Raw genomic sequence first — 27180 nt, 5'->3', positions numbered from 1 at the left:
TAGTACAGACCGTACGCAATTTGAATTTATTTAGTCAGTGTTCCAAAATCAAGCGTGGATGCTGCGCGCGCCGTTTGCTCCGAACGCGCCAATGGGAGCTCGTTACATAATTTAAAAATCGAACACTTATCATTACGTTCGATTATTTAGTTCCGCTCCGTTCGTTCTGTGATCAGTGTCGTGTTATTTTTAATTTTACAATTTATTTTTGGTAAGTATTTTTTTTTGTTACGTAATAAATTATTTTTTTATATATGAATTAGGTATTTAAAAAAGTCTAGCCGGTTCAATTTAAAAAATCAATGAATTACAAAAGAATCTTGTTTTTATCATCGCTAGTAAATATTTATGACATAACGTAGAGGTCAAGTTCAATTTAAAAATAAACATTGACTTTGACACTATCTAGCCTGCCCCACTATTTTTGAAAGGATGTCCGTCTATTGATGAACTTTTTGCATTTTTTTTTAACATTTATTTGTGCTTTTGCCTGTAGGGTATTTGTGGAATTATTGTGGAACATCGTGTTTATTTTCGATAGATTCGCAAACTTTTAGGTACTGTGTCCACCCACACATAATATATTCAAAATTGTTGCCAAATTTCGTCGTAAATGTACGAACACTTCCGCATGTTTCCCTCAAATTTTATTTTTGTTTTATTGTGCCTATACATATTTTATGAGCCTACCTATAAAACTAAATTATTAGTTAAATTTTAATACTTGTTAATGTTTGTTTGGTTTTAACATGTGTTTTAGTCATAATTCGTATTTGACGCAATTAAACCAAATATCTTCTTCAGTTTGCGCAATATTAATTTATGAAACAAGACAATTTAAACTGATAAGTGATAAATGACGATTACAATTCTAATCTCTGTCAAAATTACATTGTGCAAAACTACCCACATACAAAATACTCATCAAGAAACGAATCATTATGAGCCCAAGATCAAGAGGTTTACTAGCTAGGCATACTCTGGCAAGCTGCTGCTGTCAATAGAAAAATCCGCAAAAATTTAAAAATACATGCAGGCGCGAAAGATCGATTTGCTATAGTTTGTCAAGGGACTGTCTCATTTCGGGCGTAGACGGAGAGAGTCATACTGTCTTTGTCTTGGGCCAGGATTACACTCGTAAGTTTTACTTACGTAAGTAGGGACAAAGCTATTTGCTAGAATGAGATAACGATATTCATATCTCATTCTGTAGTATAGCTGTGTCCCTACTTACGTAAGTAAAACTTACGAGCGTAATCCTGGCCTTGCACTGGTGCTGGCGCCCAGAAGAAGGGGAAAAGTGTAGTTTTTTGTTCTTATTTACTGACAAGATTTGCTTGACCATCAATATACACATTTTGAATTTCGCACCTTTTTATAATGACAAAGTTGGCTTGTCAGAGTATAGGTTTAGGCAACAAGGTTTCCACTAGATCAATGGTATGCAAACTTGTCACTGCGAATTTGACAGAAATATGTAAGATGGCGCCAGCATAGCTTGCCCTGTCAATCCCTAGTTGTGTCAAATTTTTGCTTTTTTTTAATGCCCTGGATGCCAGGCCCTTTAAGTCAAATCTCATAGAAAAAGGGGCAAGCTATGATGGCGCTATCTCTGCAAACCTTTGACAGTTGCCAATCCCATTATGCGCGTGCAATAGAGATAATAGAAACAGGCGGGTAAATGTACGAAAATCTATCTCGAAAGCCGCCTTCCCTTTCCTCTGCCCGACTCCAAACTTCTAATTAGCTTCTTCTGGTTAGCTGAAGTTATTTTTAGAAACTGACACTCGCCATGTCCCCCCGCAATCCTGACAATGGCAAAGACATGTCAGAGAGGAAATCCTGACTTTGGCATTGGCAACCCTAGTTACGTGAGCTTTGTGTTTTGGTTCTTAGAACCTGCTGACCCAATGAGAAGAACCAACAAAGGGCTACCCCTTTGTGTGTATTTTTTTGCTAGCATGTCAAATGTTTATACTGCACCCCTAATAAAAAGCAGGTATTCACATATTTACAATTAATTAAAAAATCACATCAATGACACAGCCAATCAATAAAAATCTGAAGTAAATGTAATGACAATTTTAAATATGGTGCAAAGAGTATGCAACAGCAGGTGACTGTACTGAAGTGAAGTGTCCACTTCAACATTTCCAACAATTATCTACTAATACCAACGTTTCATGATAATATATCGACAGTGAAACTTAGATAATACTTTAATTAAGTGCATAGATAATACCAGAAATACTTGATTTAAACGAAGGAAAACTTACTTAATGTAAGTTAGGTATATTTCCTACTTGCATGAGGTATTGAGGTATGAAATCTAGAAAAAATAGACATGGAAAGCAATTTTTTTAGTATATTTAAGTACGGAGTATTTTTAATACTTAGCCATATTTTGGCTATTCCATAGAAAATAACGACATCTGATCAACTAACAGCTAAAAATTAAATGTGTGACGCAGACCATGTTTTTCGCGCCGAAAACACTTTTGTGGTCAAATCGCAAGAAGGTAGTGTTTTATCTTATTATTACGAACCTACCTACCTACAATATTATATTACTAATCATAGAATCACAAATCTAATGGTCCACGGATGATACATCAATGGCGACCTAGCTTTTTACTGAAATTGCATGGTGGTCGATTTTGAGGTTTTCGTATTTATCGCTTCCTATTACTACTCGACGATCTGTTTCTGTTTGTAACGCTGCATCTGCAGGCTTAGCGAAAGAGCGCTGCGATAGCGCAGGTAGACTACTCGTCCCTCTCTAATTAATACAGTCAGAAAAAGACAGACACCTACAGGCGTATTCGGGTTTTAATAACAGGTTAAGAATTAAATCTGGATATGTTACAGATCTGATCGGTCAGTGTCAAAAGTGACCTTTTTGGTCGAAGAAATGCAACATTCGACACTAACAGATCCGTAATCTGTAGGTTCTGTAACTAATCCAGATTTAATTCATAACTTGTTAATAAAATACGCCTACTAGTTCATTCCTGTGCTAAGCCTATTGCGATGCCATAAGTAAATACGATGGTCATGATTATGACATTCATGACTGTCTAATTTATGATTAAAATTGAAATAGATTGAAACGCGACAGTAAATTGTTACAAGACCTTGCCGTGTTTATGAGTTCCGACAATTTCTTTCTGGCATTCTGGCATTGACACAATTTCGTCGTCGGCTGCAGGTAGTGATCAAAGTTAATTCCTCGTAAGGTATATTCTGTACTCCTCCTTGCTTCGTTATCCTCAGTGCTGAGGGTCGTCACCTCCTACGTGGAGCACATGATTATCCTGACTGTGTGTGTTCAACATTTACCTCAACTCTCCTGGTTGATACCTATACCAGTGGGGCGACACTCCTCCTTTCGGGCATTCATTCTCGGCTCCGTTCGGCTTAGCATTGCTCCGAGCAATTATTAGGGTTGACACAACTTGACGTCCCTTTGCGTGTCCGACCAGCACACGACCACAGATAAGATAATGACTTTGAATTTTGACAACCCTTAATAGCCGAAAGGGATCAAAAATCAAATCAAAATCGAAAATCAAAAATGTTTATTTTCTTTAACAATCTCATCATAATATTTATCAGTACGGTTTTTACTCACTATTGTTTTTAGTCGCTTTTGGCGACATGTTTCGGATTCTTTGGGAATCCATCCTCAGGCACGAGTGTCCGCGGCGGTTGTACGTCGTGCACTGCCCGCGCCGCCCGCCTCGTCGCTCGTTGCGCACTGATAAATATTTACTGTTGTGTTTACTGATAAATATTTTGAAATATGTCTCACGATAGTTTAAGTGCGAATCTCATCATCTTAAAGTTAGTGGTTGGAACCTCCTTTTAAGCTTTAAAAGCCTGTGCCAGGAGGTATCGCCCTTCCTTATCTGGAGAATATTAACAAGAGTGCGTGCTACATTTATGAGTAGGTATTTATGCTAGGTAAATATTACATTAAGATCGACTACAGTTACAAATGTTACAATAAAAATGCTGAAAAGCTGTGTGTGTGTGTGTGTGTGTGTGTGTGTGTGTGTGTGTGTGTGTGTGTGTGTGTGCGCGCGCGTGTGTGTGTGTGTGTGTGTGTGTGTGTGTCAACATGTATCGTCCATGAATCGCTGTCAAACTTCGGTTTTGTAGGAAGTGACCATTCTGTACGCTAGTACTACGTATTCTGTGCCTATACCCTCTACCAAAGATAGATATAACTCCGTAATAGATGGATACAGTCTAAGGAAAAAATGTGCCTCGAAAATCAAGAAAATGTTACTCTCGATCAGAGGGCGCTACTAGCTTTAGCCTACTGTCGTATAGATGGCGTTGACGGTTTCGTTTGTTATTTAACAATTCTTACGCATATCAGAGAAAGAACATGGGCCACAATCATAAAAATAATTAATGCAAATAAAAACAATCATTTACCCATATTTAAAAACATTTTATCGTATTTTTATAAATCTTAATTTTTAGTTTTAAAGTGTGTCGACAGATGGCAGTGAATTTACTAGGGTTACAAAAATTACTATGACAGTACCGCTCTAGTATAAGTTACTCTATGCCTCTACTTACCGTTACATATCTGCACCTCATTTCCATATTAGTAGGTACTTTGTCAGCATAATTTTTGTGAGACAGCCTGAGATTATGATTCATAAATTCCATATTTTATAATATATGGAAAATTATTGAGTCTGAATCTTATGATTCACTCAAAATTTTTAACAACAACATAACAACTAGTTTTTTGAAGACGTAATAATTTGGAGTATGTATAATTTCATTAAGCACTCTAGCCTCGTAAATATTCTAACTTAATGCAAACCTTATTGTATAGTATATTGGGATATATTTCGTTTGATAGAGGAACCAATTAAACAAAAGAAATGCAATTGTATTTGGTTTATTAAAGGTTCTAATTACATGAAAATAAATGTACATTTTAATGCACATTAGACAAGATGCATTTGCAGCACGGCTCCAGGAACCGAAGCGTAGACATAACACGCCGATAGGGACCGTGCGCGTTGGACGGTCTGCCATCTTGTGGTCGGAAACATAAACATGTACATTGCCAAAGCAAGTGCTGCCATCTGCCGTTCTCGTACGTTTTCTTGGGCATAGTAGGTTCTGCCATCTTATGGGTTACATCGAAAGCATAAACTTCACATTTACGCCGCGCGCTAAAAATCTGACTGCTCCCTGTGCTCCTTATAGTTCTTGCACGCTCCCCATTGTAATGTGCAGGGCCGAAATGCATGCGCATCTGGGGGCCTAGCCAAGATGGCATCGTACATCGACAATTAAACGCCAAAAGAAAAACAAAAATGTATTGGGATAACAGATGCCACGAAAATTGACGTGATTATTTATATCACAGAATAAGTAATAGTATTATCATACAGAACGGCCACGCACCGCCCCGCCCTGACTCGAATTACCTCGCCCCGCGACAGCAGACTGACGGCCGTTTGCCGACCGCTCAGTACCATTTTTAAGCAACTTACTCACACTATGACACATGATGCGTGTACAGACGTACCGTTCACACATAAAAACGCAAGTGATTTTTGGTGTATAGCGTGTCCGCCCTGTGCCGGTAGGCCCCCTGGCAGTAACTATTTATTAATCTGTGCCTCTGATGTGTTTCGCCTTTAGAGGAAAAAGCAGGAGGGTAACAATATTACAACTTAGATACTTAGCGTACTACTTTATCATGACATTTGCGGAAGATAGAGTAACTAAGTAGTAGTGCAAACAGGATAAATTGCTACATTGCCAACATTTTGCTCATTTTAACCATCTCTGAAGGCTGTACCAGTATACATTTCAACACCAGCAGGTGTAGGTGTATTATGGATAGCTATAAAGGATATTACCTATAGATAAGGTGTAACACTAATAGTGGGGATCCGTTTTGGGCATATTTCGTATCGGGTATTGTGTTCATTAGGAAAAGTAAAGAAAAATAGTTATTTGTTATACAAGGGTGCAAAGTTGTATTTTACCCGCGAGTGTGAAATTGAATCATGAGCGTAGCGTGTTTCAACACACCCGTGTGGAACACAAAACTTTTCCCCTCACTATAGCGAGGAAAGTGCAACATCCACAGGCGTTAGATCATCTTCATCACTGGAATCACTATTTTTTTTACGATATTATAACAGAAAACACTAGAAATTCTGATTTTTACGTGAGTCGGTGAGAAGAACAGTAAAAATTTTGTTGACAATGTTGACATTTCTGTTCTGACGTATGAAATGTCAACGATGCGTTTTGAAATTGCATCGACTCAACTTGTGCGTTCAGAATTATATTTAACATCATTATAAAAAATCTAACGTTTCTTATGGAATTTTAAGGTTTATGACTTAAAATCATTAAATAAAGCTAAATTTGGTATTTTTTATTAGATTCTCAAACCATTTATTTAATGATAATTAATATCGAACGAACCATTATCATGAGCGTTTTACGTTTTGTTATCTGTCAAGCTACTTAAACACGCTCCATTCAAGGTCAAATTACTTTCCCCACTAGAGGATAAAACGCGTTTTTCCCCGCTTGTATTGAAGGATAAACGACAACTTTCCGAGCTAGTGAGGCGAAAAGGATATTACCTATAGATAAGGTGTAACACTAACAGTGGGGATCCGTTTTGGGCATATTTGGTATCGGGTATTGTGTTCATTAGGAAAACTAAAGAAAATAATAATTGTCGCGAAAACTTTTTGGCCTTTGTATGGAGGGTTGGCCGATTTGGACGACCGACGTTTTGGTGTGTTGTTTAATCGCTACTATTAATGACTGTATTACTTTGTATTGATATTTGTTGAAGAGTGCCTAAGAGGATATACACCGTGTTATTTTTGATTTCCGTTAATTTTAAGGGGAGATTCTTCAGGTTAAATAAAGTTAATTTCTCTAAGAAACTGGTATTTTAACTCTTACAGTTTTTGAGATATTCAATAAATAAATTTAATTGCTGAGCCTGTGTAAAAGATTCTTCATTGCCTTCAAAATTTATTTATTTTTTATATTTTGTCAGTAAAGAGTTTTCCATTGATAGCTATTCACTACAAGAAGGTTACTGAGGTGAGTTAGTTTGACAATTCCGGCATTACCTACTTTTCTTTCATTATGTGTCACACTAACTTTTACGTAACTCTAAAGGACCTTTTACAATGCAATATTCATTTATTTTGTATGAAAAAGGAAAAAAATTTTTTTTTACGAATTTTACAAAAAGCGATATACCAGGTAGCTTCTATTAATGTACCAAGCAACGTGTCGAATTTAACGGAAAAAAAAACACGGTGTATATGTAAGTATACGACATTGCATTATGCACAAGGCTGTATGCGTTTCAACACCACAAGTTTACAAAAGGTCGCGGGAAGGAAACACTTGCAATGTGGAAAAGTTACTAATGCTGCAGGAAAAGAAGGGAATCTAAATATTGCTGATTAATTGATCTGACATTGTATTTATCTATAAGGTGACAAAGGGGGCCACTGACTATCAGTTCGCCGGACGATACAGGCCTGTCAGTTAGAACAAAAATTTGACAGTTCCGAACAACTCACAGGCCGATATCGTCCGGCGGACTGATAGTCAGTGGGCCCCTTAACACACTGACACCGCAATCAGACGCGCTGAACGAATTTTCGTTGGTGTTAATCAGTGTTATAATCTACATTTCGCGCGCCAAAGAATCCACAGTCCACAGGTGCATGTTGAGTACGTTGCATTGCATCGTCATATTTTTGTTAAATTTTAACAGATAGGTATGTATCTCTCTTACCTTCTGTCGGTCGGCCTTTAAAGGGGCCCACTGACTATCAGCCCGCCGGACAATATTGGCCTGTCAGTTAGAACAAAAATTTGACAGTTCCGAACAACTGACAGGCCGATATCGTCCGGCGGACTGATAGTCAGTGGGCCCCTTAACACACTGACACCGCAATCAGACGCGCTGAACGAATTTCCGTTGGTGTTAATCAGTGTTAATCTACATTCCGCGCGCCAACGAATCCACAGTCCACAGGTGCATGTTGAGTACGTTGCATTGCATCGTCATATTTTTGTTAAATTTTAACAGATAGGTATGTATCTCTCTTACCTTCTGTCGGTCGGCCTTTAAAGGGGCCCACTGACTATCAGCCCGCCGGACAATATTGGCCTGTCAGTTAGAACAAAAATTTGACAGTTCCGAACAACTGACAGGTCGATATCGTCCGGCGGACTGATTGATAGTCAGTGGTTCCCTTAAAGATTGGAAAGTAATCCTGATGTATCTAAATGGGTTACAATACAAATACTCTTTATTGCACACCTGAATAGAAGAAAATAATACAGAAAGAAAACGGCAACAAAAGTAGAGGTCAACAGGCGGTCTAGAAAGCGATCTCTTCCAGACAACCTTTAGGAAGCGGAAATGAAGGAATTTACACATATCACATGCAATAAAAGAAACCTATCACAAAACGCACACTAAACAATCAATTTAGATACGGACAGTGCCCATAGCGCCAAGAACGCTAATAAGGGTTATGGTGTGGTGTACGGTGCCAGTGTAAAGTACTTGCTGCAGGCAAGATGCATGCATGCATTCAGGTCATTCACACACCCTAGCACCTAAATGGTCGCGTACTGTGCGGTTTTAGAGGAATTTCCTCCCGCGTACGCTTCGGCTGTGGAATGAGCTCCCTGCCGAGGTTTTCCCGAGGGGCTACAGTATGGGGTTCTTCAAAAAAGGAGTGTATCTACAGGTTTTTAAAGGGTCGGCAACGCGCGTGTAATATCTCCGGTGTTGCAGGCGTCCATAGGCTACGGTAACTGCTTACCATCAGGCGGGCCGTATGCTTGATTGCCACCGACGTGGTATAAAAAAAAAATCAGGTGGACCAAAATGTTGACAATTTGGTGGCCGCTTTCGGATGAAAGAAGCGCCTGGCGTCCGTTGGCTCGTTGGATGGATGACGTTCGAAAAATCGTGGGGCACTTTTGGATGAGACTAGCCCAGGACCGGGATAAGTGGCGTACATGAAGAGAAGCCTATGCTCAGCAGTAGTGGGCGACTGAAGGCTAGAATGATGAATTTTTTTATGCTAGTGGTGCAGGGTGATCAAACGGAACAAGCGTAAATGGCCACCTATGCGATGGACTGACCAAATCAAATCTAACATGGAAGGACCCCTGAACGCATTTGTCAGAATGACCTCCAACCGCGGAAAATGGCGAGAAATCGTACGACAAGCAACTTTGTGCCTGATGTCAGCACAGCAGTTACCACGACACTGCAAAGAGTATAATGACAAAGAAGAGGTGATCTGTCGAATTAAAATATTTTGCTTCATGATCTCGAAGATGCTTTGCTTGATAATGAAGATGTATGATGTTTTTTATGCAGTTAAATAAGTAATATCAGTCTCCTTCGTATCTCTCAATTTAAGATGATATGATCTTTGACCTCTTTTGATAAGTTTTGACTTTAATTGACTTTTGAACTAAGATAATTAAGTAGGTAAGTCAATAAGTTTTATTGACCTTAAAGTGACTTGTTGACAGTAATATCTGCATACTGATGGGCCAATGGAAAGTTTCCAGAATTGCGTTTTCCAGATGGAAAAAAATTGTAAACCTTTCACGCTTTTGTAAGGGAAACGAAACTTTCAATTTCTATAAGTAAAACTATTGGTGTACATAATATTGTCTTCGGTTACCGCGATAGTACCTAAGTCATAAAATAAAACTATGTAAATGGATTATATTATTTATATTGCGTATAATTAATTAAAAATACATTCCTTACGTACCTATATTTTTCCTCAGTCTCCCGTTGACCACGAACGCAATGTATTTTCTATTTCTATTATTTCACCTTACAACTTTTTGGAAACTTTCCGCAGGATTTTACAGCTTATTTAGTCCATCCTCGTCCTGCCCAATGTGATTTTTAAAGGAAATATTCCATTTTACACACTAAAAATTCTCTTTTTTACTTAAAACGTGAACCAAAGGAAAATCAGCTCTATTTTCCAAATTAATTTGCTTTAAATTTTAATGGCTTAAACTAAGTACGGTACTCGTATAGAGCAATTATTTCATGAAACCGATGCTGCCAAAAATGCAGGGGTGCGGGGGAAGAGGTGAGCGAGTCCCGTGCCGTGATTGGTCCGTTCAAAGACATGTGGTCCGCCGACCGCTGAAGTAGGATTGATGGCGTGATTCGAAATTCGAGAATTTATCGAGTAAAGCTACCATATGCCTGGCAGAGGGGGTAGCGGGACTATGCTATGTCTTTAGAATACGTGGTCTGTAGGTGGGCAGGACGAGGGTAAGTAATTCTAAATGTCACTGAGGCTGCAAGTACCTATTAGCATCGGCATTATATTTCAATTCCCACCTCAAATATGCGGTCATGTATTATGTATAATATGTGTTTTATGTATATATAAGTATTTATGTTAATTTCTACGATGTTGTCTTGTTCTTAACTGGTTAATTGAACCTGACCTGACTGAGGTAGTTTTAAAGAAATCCCTCAGAAGAAATCTGCAAGGAATCCAGATATTAAATCCATATATACCCATTCTAATATTATAAATGCGAAAGTCTGTCTGTCTGTCTGTCTGTGTGTTACCTCTTCACGCTTAAACCGCTGAACTGGTTAAAATTTGGCGTAGAGATAGTTTGAGTCCCGGGGAAGGACATATAGGATAGTTTTTATGTCGGAAATCATCCCTAAAGAGAGTGAAAAAGGGGGGTGAAATTGAGAGATTTAATTAATTGCCTGATAATTGATGTCAAGCAATTAAGCTTATGCTCGAATTGAATGACTGCTATTACACTTTATCCAGGCGCTACACTGACTCTAGCTGCTGTTACTGATTGAATATTATAGACTGCACAGTTTAGGTTTCGCAATAAATCTGAAATATCTGAAAATCCTCATCAATTGTACGGAAAAGTATGTTTGTTTGAGTTGCCGGGGGTTTCTCAAAGGACAACCGTAGGTATGGGGCTACAAGATACCGGAAAGCCTGGAAATGTGCCATCCGGAATCATATGCTCCACGTAGGAGGTCACGATCCTCAGCACTGAGCAGAACGAAGCAAAGCGAGTGTATAGGTTTTTAGGGTTCCGTACCCAAAGGGTAACAACGGGATCCTATTATCAAGACACGGTACCGCTGTCCGTCCGTCCGTCACCAGGCTGTATCTCATGAACCGTGATATCTAGACAGTTGAAATTTTCACAGATGATGTATTCTGTTGCCGCTATAACAACAAATACTAAAAACAGAATAAAATAAATATTTAAGTGGGGCTCCCACACAACAAACGTGATTTTTTTTGCTGTTTTTTTTGCGTAATGGTACGGAACCCTTCGTGCGCGAGTCCGACACGCACTTGACCGGTTTTTTATATCGAGCAACTTCAACCTTTTAAGGTTTTGGTTGTCCTTCCCTCGCAAATTTAGTCTAGTTTCAGTGCGAATTTTCATGATCATGACAAATGTGCCTTTGATCAAAGCGTGTAAAAATTCAATATATGTTTAAACTACTATAATATTTTGCGTTAGCCCCCTCATAAAAGGTCCGCCGTTTGATGTCATGTAGGTATTAATGTATGTACATGTATGATGTATCGATGAATAAGATCCCCGTATGGGACGGCCTTAAGATCAATTATCGACGTTTAGTTCTCATTAGTGGCTGTGCTGCGTGAGTCTCAGCCTCTGATAATCTGCGAGGATAAAGTGAGAGACTTGGAGATATAAGTGCTACCAGAAGGACAGAGTTTACAAAAGTGCTACAAAAAGAACAAGAAAATTCGAGCGAAGGCGTAAAGTGTTACCGAAGTGGCTAACGAATTGGACTTGTGATTTAGGGGTTAGAGGTAAATATTAATAAGAAACATAATATTCTCTATACTACTTTTGTAAAAGGAAAGTAAACGCATATATTCAAGTCATATGTATTGACGGTGACCTTATACAGTTTATAAAATTTCCTAAAATTATATAACACACTAAATTGTACGAGTAGGTACCTAAATGTAAAAAATTACTCTGCGAGTTCAAGTATTGACCACATACAGCTTTAAAAAAATATAAATAAATAAATAAATAGGTACATATTTGTGGTATTTTCTATAAAAAGGGACCTTATTGTCGATGGCGCTTATGACATTATTAACGATGCTCCGATATAAGTACAATGCCGCGCGACGCTGTGCGGCGTAAGCGCCATCGACAATAAGGACCCTTTTCATAGAGAATGCCCCATGTATGTACTCTAAAAGCTACTATTTGATCCTTTTATTGCGCATATCATAAAACTCTTATATTAATCTCAACAACGTATTTAATGCCATAAACTGGGATTTCATACAATCACAGATAATAAAATGCAGTAGCAGTGAATTTGTTATCTAAATCCTTACTTCTTTGGCAATGACAGGTTGATCTTTTCATTGTAGTTTTTAGGAAAGTTTGTATTTAGGCTTACAATGGCAGATGTCTTGATAAGGAGTCTAGACAAAATGTGTTTACTGTTTATCTTCTAACGGTTTTTAGGGTTCCATTTAGTGTTTTGTATCTACTATACGAGTGCAACCTAAAATCAATAGTTAATTTGAGCTATCGTTTTGTTTCGTCCTCATGACCGCGGGCACTGTGATTGGTCAATTTCATTATAGTTGACTAAACCGTTTCGAAATTAATATTATAGTTGAGTTGGGAGCCCATACACAAAAAGTACCCAATTACAGTTTGGTATACGAAATCTTAATTCAAATATAGTCGACGAGTAGAAAAATCACATTTCAGCCGTAGGTTCGGTTTCGACCGCATGCAGCCAAGCCTACAATTAGTCTCTATTTCCCCCATTGGTTCCGTGGTTCGTATTGTGATGAGTGAGTGATGGGATCAGTTTATCTTTTACCCGTTTTTGAGGCTCTGTCTGTCGCTGTGCTTAAAATGTCCCCAAACTTATTTGTTTGAATCTCGTCGCTACCATCAGCAAAATGGACTATTTTACAGTACGTAGGTACAATTAAAAAAGTAATATAACAGGTATGCCTAAATTCTTCAATTTAGGCATATTACAATCATTGAGATATTATTACTATAGATAGAGAAGCCATACCAAACAATGAAACTGTCGCAATCGCAACCTGTACCACGCTAACAAAAACGTAAACGTCGTAAGCGCCGTAAAATTCATGGCGCTTACGCGTTGAGGTCGCGAGACTCACGCTCCGCTTCTATGGTTTGTTACTTTGTTGTCAAAACAACATCAAGTCATGGCGCAAAATACTGGTTCTGTGTGCCGGTTCTATACATTAGTAATAATAGTTCAATGATTACAATTAGGGATGTACCGACTAGTCGCCGACTAGTCGGGAAAGCCGACTAATCGGCCACATTTGTAGTCGGCGATTAGTCGGCGACTAGTCGGCCAAAGTGGCCGATTAGTCGGCCTATTCTTAATTACAGAAAAAACAGGACAAACGATATAAACAGCGAATATCAAATGATAAATATCTATTTGGGTTGCGTACGAAATGTTTTGTACATACACAATTATTATTATCGCAATGTCGTCGCAGACCGTATTATATGTATTTTGTATTTGGTTGCATTTACGAAAGTAGGTAATATGAATTTTAGGTAATTTTATTTCTATTACTTGAGGTGTCTTTAATTAAGCTGCTAGGTAGGACCTACCAACCTTACAAAACGCGGGTCTCATAAGGAAATTCTATATCACTCAAGCCGCAGAGGAATTATTACTGTTATGAGTAATGGCGGAGCACAATGCTTCTACAGCCTATGGTCACAGGGGATGGTAATAAATAGTTGAATTGTTATTCAACACGACCAGTCGTTAAGTCTTTACATCGGCAGGAAACATCTTTCAACTAGTAATTTGATAAATATCGCGACACAAATGGTTTTTGCTGTGTTGGACCAGCTAGAAAATTGTGAATTTTTATCGCGGTAGACCCGTTAATATCATTAAATATGTGTACAAAACGCGAGAGTTTAGTGTTACATAATAAGACAAAATTATTGCAGTGAAAATCCCTATGTAAACTTTATAGAGAAAGTAATGATTACGGAATCGGCCGACTAGTCAGCCGACTAATCGGCCACCTGAGCGCCGATTAGTCGGCCAGTCGGCTAGTCGGCCAAATCACTAGTCGGTACATCACTAATTACAATGCATAAAGGGGCCCACTGGCTATCAGTCCACCGGATGATATCGGCCTGTCAGTTTTGTTCGGAACTGTCAAATTTTTGTTCTAACTGACAGGCAGATATCGTCCGGCGGACTGATAGTCAGTGGGCCCGATGAGTGTCAAAAACTAACGGTGTTAAAGGGGCTCACTGCTTACCAGTCCGCCTGCAGTCTCTGGCCTGTCAGTTGTTCGGAACTATCAACTTTTTGTTCTAACTGACAGGCTGATATCGTCCGGCGGACTGGTATAATCAGTGGGCCCCTTTACACAAGAGTCCGATACTGGCGCCAGAAACTCGCCGTGACTTATTATTTCAAAACAGTAACAAATAATCTAAACCCCAATCGAAGGCCAATTTTAGCTTCCTGATAACAAAAACTCGTCAGTTATCATTGTTTATCAGTATCAGCTATCATGGGCGTCAAACGTTAGATTAATACCTACGTGATTTAGGCCAATTCGAGTTTTAGTATTACCAAAGATAGATATAACTCCGTAATAGATGGATACAGTCTAAGGAAAAAACGTGCCTCGAAAATCAAGAAAATTTGATTCTCGTTCAGAGGGCGCTACTAGTTTTAGCCTACAGTCGTATAGATGGCGTTGACGGTTTCGTTTGTTATTTAACAATTTTAACGCATACCAGTGAAAGAACATGGGTCAAAATCATGTAAAAATAATTATTGCAAATAAAAAAATCATTTATCCATATTTAAATACATTTTATCGTATTTTTATAAATATTTATTTTTAGTTTTAAAGTGTGTCGACAGATGGCAGTGAATTTACTGGGGTTACAAAATTTACTATGACAGTACCGCTCTAGTATAAGTTACTCTATGGTATTACGATTTGTTTATAATTTTACTAGCGAACTGCCCCGGTTTCGCACGGGTAGTTCAACTAATTTCCACAAAACCTTTACAAATTATACATATAAACCTTCCTCTTGAATCACTATCTATTAAAAAAAACCGCATCAAAATCCGTTACTTACATTTAAAGATCTAAGCATACATAGGGACAGACATACATACAGAGCGGAAAGCGACTTTGTTTACACTATGCAGTGAAGACTGTATGCATTAGGAAGAAAAGAAGCTGAAGCTTGACCGATTTCATATTCACAACACTGTTGACTGTATTATTACTCGGGGGCGGCCCCCCCTGAAGCAAACCAGCTTTGCAATAAGAGTCTTAAAAGAGCGGATAGGTCGGTTGCAGGGCCTGACTTAGAGTTCTGACCGCCCTAGGCTGACTATGTATATCCGCCCCCCGCTTGTCTCAACCTCAACTCAGAGCCGCCGCCGCGCCCCCTTGCGCGCCCCCTTGGTCCTTGCGCCCTAGGCTTTAGCCTTATTAGCCTGTGGGTAAATCAGGCCCTGGTCGGTTGATCCGCATTTGCCATGCGGGGGCACCTCCGGCGGTCCAGGTGCACGTTCAGAGTCCGGAAACTTGTGCAACACGGCACGCCGCATGAGTGCATGTTCAGAATTTTTTTTGGTAGCATTTTGTCCGCTCCAATGTATCTGATGGTGACTACTTGTTAGTTACTAGTGGCTTTGAGCTGTAGACTTTGCTCCTATGGCTTCACAATTTTGATTAGGCAATTACTACTGAATTAAAAAAAACCCTACTAATATTATTAATCCAGAAGGTCTATCTGATCTCTTCACGTTTAAACCGCTGAACCGACTTAGATGGGTATGGAGATAGTTTGATGCCAGGGAAGGACATTTGATAGTTTTTAGGGTTCCGTACCCAAAGGGTAAAAACGGGACCCTATTACTAAGACTCCGCTGTCCGTCTGTCTGTCACCAGGCTGTACCTCATGAACCGTGATAGCTAGGCAGTTAAAATTTTCACAGATGATGTATTTCTGTTGCCGCTATAACAACAAATACTAAAAAGTACGGAACCTTCCGGCCGGTTTTTTTAGTAGGTAATCATCATCATCCCACGCAGACGAAGTCGCGGGCAGCACTTATTTCTGTATAATATCGAACTTGCTCACAATATGTCACGAGAATCGGTTGAGAAATACGATCTGTAGGTACAGTCGCCATCAGACATATCGGAGCGGCCAAGGCGCTCACAAATATCTGAACACGCCTCTATTGTCAGGGCGTTATAGTGCGTGTTCAGATATTGTGAACACCTTGGCCGCTCCGATATATCTGATGGCGACTGTACACTAAGAACGGCAACACCGGAGATACGAAAGCGTTATTGCCCAAGCTGAAAGAGAGACCTTTGCTTTGTTCAGTTAATTACACGACCTATTTGGAGTCAGTTTGATACTTTGGACCGTGATTAACTTTTGTATTGTTTTCGAGCTCCCGATATTTCGACGCAGTTACATGCATCTTGTTCACGGGTAACTGAAGATAGCGGGTGGGTGTCAAAGTTGTATATAGCGGGAGCTGGAAAACAATACAAAAGGTAATAACGGTATATATCCCGGTCAATATAAGTCTAGTGAAACTAACCGTGAATCATTCAAAACTGTTTCTTTGAGAGTTGTTTATTCAGTGCATTTTGTGCTATATTTGGTCAAACACTTATCGCAAATACGTCTCTTCTGTAGGTAATAAGTACAATAAAATAATATTCGTATAGGTATAGTTCGTCAAACTTGTCAAAGGACTGTCTCATTTCTAACATAGACAGAGAATCATACTATCTTTATCTTACACTAGTACTAGCACCCAAAAGAAAAGGATGAGTAAGTATAGTTTTTTTTTATCTTGTTTACTGACAATTTGGTTTGACCAACTATATATATATTACGTTTAACTTTGCGATATCTACCGAAACAACAATTGAGTTATTGAGCATAGATACAATAAAATGTGTGTGCCTCATTTTTGAAATAACTTCAATTAATTTCAGTGATAAAATACCATTCATATTATCGGAAGTGACAATACTAAATATTGTCACTTCCGATATGAATGATTTATGGGACTGTTATCATTGATAACAGCCCCATAATCTTTTCCTTGTAGGTACTTATCTAACCGGTAGAGTTATTTAAATCCATGGATTTTATAAATTCATAATAAAATTCCGGAAACGTTACTTAAATACAGGGTGGGCTCCAATAAAAAAAAACCGGCCAAGTGCGAGTCGGACTCACCCACAGAGAGTTCCGTACTTTTTAGTATTTGTTGTTATAGCGGCAACAGAAATACATCATTTGTGAAAAATTCAACTGTCTAGCTATCACGGTTCATGAGACACAGTAGCCATGGTGACAGACAGACGGACAGTGGAGTCTAGGTAATAGGGTCCCGTTTTTACCCTTTGGGTACGGAACCCTAAAAATAATAAGAAGTATCATAATTTGAAAGTTTACTGATAGGTCTTGAGTTCATATTAAGTTTTAGTTTTTCATTATAAAAGTGATGATCTTCGAGTAAGTACGTCATCGTTCTGCTTATGGGTAAAAAAAAGCTTTGTCGTTAGTCATTTTTTCCAAAAAAATTCGAAATAATAATAGTAAATTAACATTACTTTTTACATAAATACTTGAATTTTTACGTTTCACTTGGCATTTGCTCGATAAACCATTGTCATCTGGATACGCCGCCTACGCCACAAAAGCACGTGTTTAGGGCCAATTCAGACTGCAACCCGTCCAGTGCATCTGTATTCTGTACCGGCCCTTAAAGTTAGTCAGGTTGTTCAGTCCCCTCCTGTATATGACGTATGCCATATACTACATACTATTTGTACCCAGTAAAGGTCTAACAGTCCATTGTGAACCGTCATGCAATTTATCGCATCCTGGCAAACAATGACTCAGGAATGTCCAGATCAGTGCAGTTGACAATAATTAGAAATGTTACATATACAAGTGTCATCCTATTTAATTTTGAGAGCAGCGCGTGCGTCGTACGCAAAATACAAACGTAGTTACGCTCTCATTTTAAAAAGACTAGATATATTGCTCTGAAACCTTGTACTTCCAATAGGATAAGGTATCACTAGACTTATATTGACCGGGATATAGACCGTGATTACCTTTTGTATTATTTGTGAGCTCCCGATATTTCGACGCAGTTACATGCATCATGTTGCTGCGGTCAAGAACAATGATGTTCGCAAGTCAGCTATTGCTCAGCATCTTCTTGAGTCGGGTACAAATCACTGGATCGAGTTGCATGGTCCCAAGGTCATTTCGACAGAACGCCACTATATACCAAGATTGGTAAGAGAAGCCGTTGAAATTCACAAATACAAAAATTTCAATCGTGAAGATGGGTTTAAACTGTCAAATGTGTGGAATCCTGTGATTTGTTTGTGTAAAAAACCAGTGATATCCGAATCAAACACGCGTAGTGACACCGTGAGTGTAGTGTGTTTAGACAGACCAACGAGTGTGAACGCGACCGGACCAACAAGTGTGAATGCGACCGTTAGTAACGTTGAAAGTGAACGCAGCCGACGCGCAAGAATGAGGGTAGACAGAGCGCTGTCTACACAACTTTGACACCCATCCGCTATCTTCAGTCACCCGTGAACATGATGCATGTAACTGCGTCGAAATATCGGGAGCTCACAAATAATACAAAAGGTAATCACGGTCTATATCCCGGTCAATATAAGTCTAGTGAAACTAACCGTGAATCATTCAAAACTCTAAGGATAAGGTATATCTAGGTCTGTAAGTCAGCGGGGAAATGCCGCCAGCATCCTTGGTACAATGCCTCAAGGGTATTTTAGATTTAAGCTAGTTATTAATTTCGTTTACGTAGTACCACTGTAAGTTTAAGTAGGTTCAGATACAATAATATAAAACTTAAATATGTTGCTGTTAGCTAGTACAGTCACCTGTCACAATATTTTACACAGAGGGCCGCAAAAATATGTGACGCGTTCTTATTGCGGTCAAATAAGATCGTGTCAGATATTTTTGCGGCCTATGTTGTGTCACATATTATTGCTGGTGACTGATGTACATACTACAGGCAACTAAACGCGTATAATATCAATGTATTTCAAGCTCATGCTTTGTAGCATATTTGCATATTTGTTGCATTGTTTTGTATATTATGTACTCGGGTGACTTGGGTGCACTGACACCGTCGGAAGGTCAGTGCTCGGTGACATAATATTAATAAACACAGTAGATGATAGAGAATACTTTACTTATGGAAAAACCTATACTTTTAGTTAATTTCTTAAAAGAAAAATAAGTAGCTCGACACGTTGAAGACTGCAAAGTAAAGTTAATTTTTTGCAGTCAAATCACACTACCTATAGTAGAAACCAATCGTAAGATTGGTTAATTGGGCTCAACATTATACTATACAACAAACGTGTGCGAGTCGGACTCGCGCACTAAGGGTTCCGTACCATTACGCATACAACGGCAAAAAAAATCACGTTTGTTGTATAGTATAATCATCATCTTCCTCGCGTTATCCCGGCATTTTGCCACGGCTCATGGGAGCCTGGGGTCCGCTTGACAACTAATCCTAAGAATTGACGTAGGCACTAGTTTTTACGAAAGCGATTGCCATCTGACCTTCCAACCCAGAGGGGGAAACTAGGCCTTGTTAGGATTAGTCCGGTTTCCTCACGATGTTTTCTTTCACCGAAAAGCGACTGGTATAAATATCAAATTATATTTCGTACATAAGTTCCGAAAAACTCATTGGTACGAGCCGGGGGTTTTGAACCCGCGACCTCCGGATTGAAAGTCGCACGCTCTTACCGCTAGGCCACCAGCGCTTCTTCTTCGTTTGTTGTATAGTATAATGTTGAGCCCTAATTAAATATTTATTTTGTTTATAAATAATATACATATAAATAAGGTTTTTGTACGCATTGCTACGAAACCCTTCGTGCGCGAGTCCGACTCGCACTTGGCCGTTTTTTAGGGTTCCGTACCCAAAGGGTAAAACGGGACCCTATTACTAAGACTCCGCTGTCCGTCTGTCCGTCCGTCTGTCCGTCTGTCCGTCTGTCTGTCTGTCTGTCTGTCACCAGGCTGTATCTCATGAACCGTGATAGCTAGACAGTTGAAATTTTCACAGATGATGTATTCTGTTGCCGCTATAACAACAAATACTAAAAACAGAATAATATAAATATTTAAATGCGGCTCCCATACAACAAAACGTGATTTTTTTGCTGTTTTTTTTCGTAATGGTACGGAACCCTTCGTGCGCGAGTCCGACTCGCACTTGGCCGTTTTTTTTTATTATCTTTGTCACATTGCTAGCCCGGCGTTAGTACAGTGTTTGTTTGAGTGGTACACTAACCTTGTTTCCATTTGTTCCAGAATGCCATCGTAACCTGAACCATGGACAAGCCAACGTTGCACATGCTGTCCGTCCATGAGAAGGGCGGACAGACGAAGAAAGCTCCGCAGTACATTGCCGCTGTTGCAGGTAAAATATTAATGCGTTAGATACGGCGCCATTCGGGAAATTAATTAGAGATTCACTACATATGAAATAGTAAAGATATGTGACATTCCACGACAAAAGGTATCTTATGGCGGCTGGCGACGTAAGCGCCATCCAATATTAATTGGAGCGGCGTTAATAACAGCGTAAGCGCCAACCGCCATAATGTACCTTTACCCGTGGGAGGTCACATATCTTTACTATTTCATATATATATCTAGCGAATCTCTAATTCATTTTCCGAATCGCGCTGTTATGATGCCACTTCTGGACTATGGTGATATTGCGTTCGTGGACCTCAAAGAGGAACTACTTGACAAGCTGGAGCGTCTCCAAAATGTGTGTATCCGGTACATTTTTGGTTTGCGGAAATATGACCACTTCCGTTCTCAGCTCGGTTGGCTTCGGATCCGTCGGCGCAGGGATGTGCATGTCTTGTCCTTACTGTTCAACGTCCTATTCAATCCGACCTACCCTCCATATCTCTTTGAGAGATTTACTTATCTGGCAGATGGTAGTGGTCATCGCTTGAGATCGAGTGCAAACGTGACTCTCGCTGTGCCGTGTAACAAGACCCGGTCATATGCGAAGTCTTTCACAGTGCACGCTGTACAGTTGTGGAACAAGTTGCCATTATCCATTGGGCAGTCCCAGTCGGTAGCATCACTCAAGGGAAAATTACATAAGTTGTGGCTTTCTGATGACTTGTGTTGTACATAGTTGAGTACTAAGATTATTTATTTAGTTGTGATAATATATGTATATATATATTTATAGGTATATATTTGTGTTTATATGGATATGTATTGTATATATATATATGTTTATTTTATATTCTAGATTACAGGTTTTAATTATTTACGTTTGTAATAATTGAACAATAATTTACTTTCTGTTCATAGTGTTCGTTTGTCTATCTTGATCTGTTTATTGTTTCATTCTCAATTGCTCAAAGGTTGCCTGGAAGAGATCCCTTATAGGGATAAGTCCGCCTTTGTACATTGTATATATTTTTGTTCTTTTATTGTGTTTGTAATCTGTCTTATGTACAATAAAGTGTTTACATACATACATATATTAACCGGGATATAGACCGTGATTACTTTTGTTTGTTTTTTAACTGACGCGCACGAATGAGGGTAGACCGAGCGCGGTCTACACAACTTTGACACCCACCCGCTATCTTCAGTTACCCGTGAACATGATGCATGTACTAACTGCGTCGAAATATCGGGAGCTCAAAAACAATACAAAAGGTAATCACGGTCCATATACCGGTCAATATAAGTCTAGTGAAACTAACCGTGAATCATTCAAAACTGATATTATAAAACCGTCAATCATTCATAAAAGCCTAGCAAGCCCTATAAGGGGGTTATTAAGGCTCAAAACTAAGTTAAAGCCAGTAAAGCCCCTTTTTAACCGACTTCAAAATTCCAAAAGGAGGAGGTTCTCAATTCAGTTTCGGATCGAATACCGTCCACGCTAAGATTAGACGCGCAAGTATATAGCTTTTTCAAAAAAACCGCCCAAGTGCGAATCTTTGTCTTACACTAGTACTAGCACCCAAAAGAAAAGGATGAATAGTTTTTTTTTGTTCTTATTTACTGACAATTTGGTTTGACCAACTATACTTATTCTGTGCTAAAATCAATAAGTACTCTTATTTTAGTTGGATAGATTAAGGTATTCCATACCAGTCCAATTTTTTGGTCCAACGTGTATTTGCGTCTCACATTTTGCTTAATGAGAGAGTGAGACGCAATGCACATTGGACAAAAAAATGGACATACCAAGCTTAATAGACACGTTAGTATCAAATGTTAACACGTTAGTAGACACGTTAATATCAAATGTAAACAAGTTTCGATACCCAAGCCGATTCTGACTCAACAATTTGTCAAGGTTGTCATACTCGTCCGCGTCTTTCCTGTAAACATAGCAAAGTTAAAGAATCAAAAGCTAATTTCTCCGATACATTCTTACAGGCGGGATTAATTTTTTCAGTACATGACGTTGACGCTTAAATAGGAGAAAGGAACGTGATAAAAATGTACCAGTGTCGTTAAATTTGATTGTACCTATTGTCCACAGAAGTGTACTCATCGATTATCTCTTTTTTTTAAACTTACAAATAATTCAAATTCAATTTATAAACAACACAAAAGTCAGTCGTATCAAAACTAGTATAATCAAAACCATTTTTTTTATTGGAATCAAATTAAATATAAATCCAATCCCGCGCAACTATTGTGGGTGAACGACTGAACGTTTTCCGATATATTTATAGATTGCCGAACGTCAAGCACTGGCGATCTTCGGTCGGTTTAGCAGAGTTTAGCTTTGCGAAGCAAATCTTGTCAGTAGAAAAAGACACGAAATTCAAATTTTCTATGGGACGATATCACTTCGCGCCTACATTTTTGAAGCCGCCTTTCACTAATGACAAGATCTGTTTGACCAACTATTATATGTTTACATTATATTATCTCGTTACTGTCAATTACAAAGTAATGAATGTGAATTATATATTTATACTAGCGACTCGCCCCGGCTTCGCACGGGTGCAATACATATAAACCTTCCACTTGAATCACTATCTATTGAAATAAAACCGCATCAAAATCCGTTGCGTAGTTTTAAAGATCTAAGCATACATAGGGACAGACAGACTTTGCGAAAGCGACTTTGTTTTATACTATGTAGTGATGTAAAATGTTTGTCCGTTTCGCAATTTTCCATTATTTAAATAAAAACCTAATCGACCAATCGTTAAGCTCCCCGTTTACCGAAATCTCAGCCTAAAGTTTCTCATCCGCGAAATAACATGACCCCTTCACGAAAAGTCACATTGGACCATGGAACAAGCCTTGTTCTTTTAATGTTAATATACTTACAATTTATCGTATTTTCTTAAATACAGAAACAAGCTTTCACAATAAAGATGTAGGTATAACATGACCTGATTAAAATTTTACTTTTTATCTGCTATTTTGCAGCCATTTAAAAAAAGGACATTTTACGAGTAAGATATTCTTCAAATGGATATCTCCTCCTCGCAATCGCAATCTCTTCGCAATCTTTTCAATCTAAACCCTTCAATAACGACTTTCTGTTACAGCGGCCATCGGCGCGGTGATCGCCGGCACCATCCTCGCCTGGACCTCCCCAGCGCTGCCACAGCTTCAACCCCCCAACCCCAACAGCACCAAGCTCCCTAACACCACCATCATCAATGGCGTCGTCTACCCCGTGGTTGTATCAGAACTGCCGTACATCTACATCAACAGAACGACTAATGAGACTGTGATGGTTAACTCCTTATTCCAGCCTGTGGATTTGCTGTTGGAAACGGCTCAGAGTAAGTTTACATTCTGGACAAAACTTTTGTTTACCCATTGTTTCGCCTGCTTTATACTTTGCCCAGACATCTCTACCGATACCCCGACGGCGCTAAATCTCTACCCAACATAATTTAGTTCGTTCGCATTTGTTATTCTGACACATACTCGTATTCGTTTCGATTGGCGTTAACGATTTGGATATTAATGGGCTATCCAATCTTAATTTAAGACCTATCCAAAATTAAGACGTCATTAAGGTCGCTTTTCGAAGACTAAGGGGTCGCACCAAACAGGCGTGGGGCGCAGGGGATAAGCGAGTCTCGCCTACTACTGTTACGTTATGGTTGGGTTACTAGTTTTAGTTTATGGTTGGGTTTCGTATTTGGAACTAGTTCAATAAATGATGGCTTCACATATCATTGTGTTGTTATTTTATATTACTAGAAATAATCATTAAACACCTACAATTCCAAGGATCTCTCGCACGGACTGTATATAATTGTAAATCCATAAAATTTGCTTGCATGGAAAGTTTTACTACGACATCTTCCGGCGCTGTTTGTCGATTGTGAATGTAGTGACACGCCCTAGATAAATATTCAGATGGAAAAGGAACGCAATCCCGTATTTACTTAGCGTATTCACTGTTGCTTATTCTAACAGTCTCCTTTCACCATCCGACCCAAAATAGAACTACACCAAGTCACGCCTCATCTAGTTTCATACACGCGCCATTCACAACCGCAACTACGCCTATATTTGTTTCTCCCAACTCTAACAGCATAACGTCACAAGTGCCTACGAAGCCTGTATCCCCTTGAGTCTTCTTTCTTCTAAGGATGTTCTGATTATTTAGAAGAAAAATGTAGTAAGTCTTAAAGAGACTCAGAGAGAAGAGTTCATTACTCGTCTAAGAATATTTTGATGTTGTTTGGCGAGCCTCCAGCCGGGTGGGTGTGTCACACCACTCGATTTATGTTCCTGATTTTAGAGCTCAATAGAGTAACGGCGTAAATGTGTAATGTTTTTATAGTAACATGTGCTGTTGTATCATTATAAATTTAGTGAAAATGATGCGTTTTACGTCGACTTGTTTTTCTAATGAACTATTTTGTTTTTCTGTCCGTTGACACGATGGAATGCGACAGGTTTTTGGCAAAACCTTGAATATAGGATTACGTAAAAGATGTTGATGTAACGTTCACTGGTCCTTTCTTGAAATTACAATTAGATTATCATGATGAAGGTGAAATGAACCTACCGCCCATAGTTCATTAAAATACTTTCTCTCTCTCTCTCTCTCTCTCTCTCTCTCTCTCTCTCTCTCTTGCTTTATTAGAAACAAATGTTGCTGTGTATAGGTATTGCATCGCAAAGAGAGGTGATGGACACGAAAATACTTTCTGTATAAAACAATGATTGAGGACGTCATTTAAATTTTAGAATCGTTATCTCCATACAAACTTTTCCGTTGGTTGTGAATCCATTCATTCGACATTCTTTCAATTCGTCTTTTCTTAAATTCAGAGACCTGCAGATATAGTAGCAGCAATGCGACGGTACAGATACCTAGCATAACCATTTGAAATGTTATTTGGGAACTAATTTGTTGCTCTAATTATAGCAATGAGTGGGTCTGTTTTGAGCGGTGGCGCTTGGCATGTCACGAGGAAGAAGACACGTGCTTTTCGTAGCGAATAATCAGCTGATGATTATATTTGATAATGTGGTCATTCACTTATCCCATTCACTTAAAGAAGTACCTCGGCGTAGCATGTGATTTTAATTATACCACACTGATGCTGGCCTCAAATTAAAATAAATCTATGTCACAAGATATTAAAATATTTATTTATTTAACTGGCTAATGGCGAATCTTACGAGTACACACACTACTTAACTTTGTAAGTAATGTGTGTGTCTCTGAGTGTCTGGCTGTGTGTAAATAGACTATTCGGAGCTTAGGATATTATCCTGTGTTGACCACGACCTTAAACACTTCCTGTTATCTAATCAGCATAATGAGAAAGTGGGCGTCACTGGAATTATCTACGTTAGTTAGAAACTTTATTCTGCTGAGGGACAGAGAAAAATATGTTTAATATTTTCAGAACGATTATAGAAAGTGTCCGGGCACCGGATAAATCTAAATACACTTTACGAAACATTATCCTGTTGTGACCGCGACCCTGACGGTTCCTGTTATCTAATCAGCGCAATGAGAGAGCGCGCGTCCGCCCGCATATAGGTCGTGTGTCGTATGTCAATTACCTCAGACAAAGTTAAATATAGTCGAATCTAAAAATATATCTACATAAGTACCTTCTACTTTATTTTCTAAATAAGCATTTTTTTAAATGACACAGTTGTCCAACTTCTTACTTTTTGTGATTTCACCAGAATGTCGCTTACGAAAGCTACTCTTATGATAATTTGTTTTGGATTTTTGGTATAATATTCCATGACATGGCATGAAATTTTAAGTGCGAAACCAAAATTGAGGTGCCTAGTAATCAATCATTCTCAGTAAAATCAAAAGAAATTAAGTAGGCAAAGTTCGTAATCGTCGTTATTGTGGCAGTATGGCTTTACTTTTATAACTGCAGTACATCCAAAATTAAAAACTATTTTTAAACCCCAAACATCTATGAAATTATGACGTATAAATAACACTTGCACTGCGTGTGCTATCAAAATCGTTGCAGACTTATCATGGTCTAATTCTATCAGTTTCTTCACTACATTCTTCAACGTTTCTTATTCCAGGTTCCCTTGTATCTTCCATCCTGGCCATCGGCGCTGCTATCGCTGCGTTACCAGTAGGCGTGTTGGCTGAGAAGGTCGGGCGTCGGCCCACCATCCTCATTCTATCTGTGCCATTCTTACTGAACTGGTTGCTGACTATTTTCGCTAATGGTGCTGGAATGCTGATCGCTGCTAGGTTCTTCGCTGGACTTGCTACTGGTAAGTTTTACTATCTTCTAAAATGTTGAGTTGTCATGTCCTCATACTATCTGTACCATTCATTACTGCTGAACAGGCTACTGGTTATATTCGCTAATGGTGCTGGTGTGCTGATCGCTGCTACGTTCTTCGCTGGACTCGCTAGTGGTAAGTTTTAGACTGGTAAACTCTTCCTACCACCTCGAT

The 27180-nt window shown here is 38.9% G+C and overlaps 1 protein-coding gene across 1 annotated transcript in view; it reads left to right on the top strand.

Moving 5' to 3' along the window:
• Positions 1-21: 21 nt before the first annotated feature.
• The window catches only part of LOC134750502 (facilitated trehalose transporter Tret1-like), a 32883-nt gene continuing 5724 nt past the window's right edge, over positions 22-27180 (top strand). Inside the window, exons 1-4 of the mRNA XM_063685687.1 lie at positions 22-211; positions 20560-20668; positions 23808-24047; positions 26797-26994. Of these exons, the coding sequence (XP_063541757.1) occupies positions 20581-20668; positions 23808-24047; positions 26797-26994 (526 nt within the window). The 5' untranslated portion in view covers positions 22-211; positions 20560-20580. The remainder of the gene's footprint in view (positions 212-20559; positions 20669-23807; positions 24048-26796; positions 26995-27180) is intronic.

This window comes from Cydia strobilella, chromosome 20 (genome assembly GCF_947568885.1).
Source record: "Cydia strobilella chromosome 20, ilCydStro3.1, whole genome shotgun sequence".
Classification (NCBI taxonomy): Eukaryota; Metazoa; Arthropoda; class Insecta; order Lepidoptera; family Tortricidae; genus Cydia; species Cydia strobilella.
This window is presented reverse-complemented; position numbering and strand designations above follow the sequence as displayed.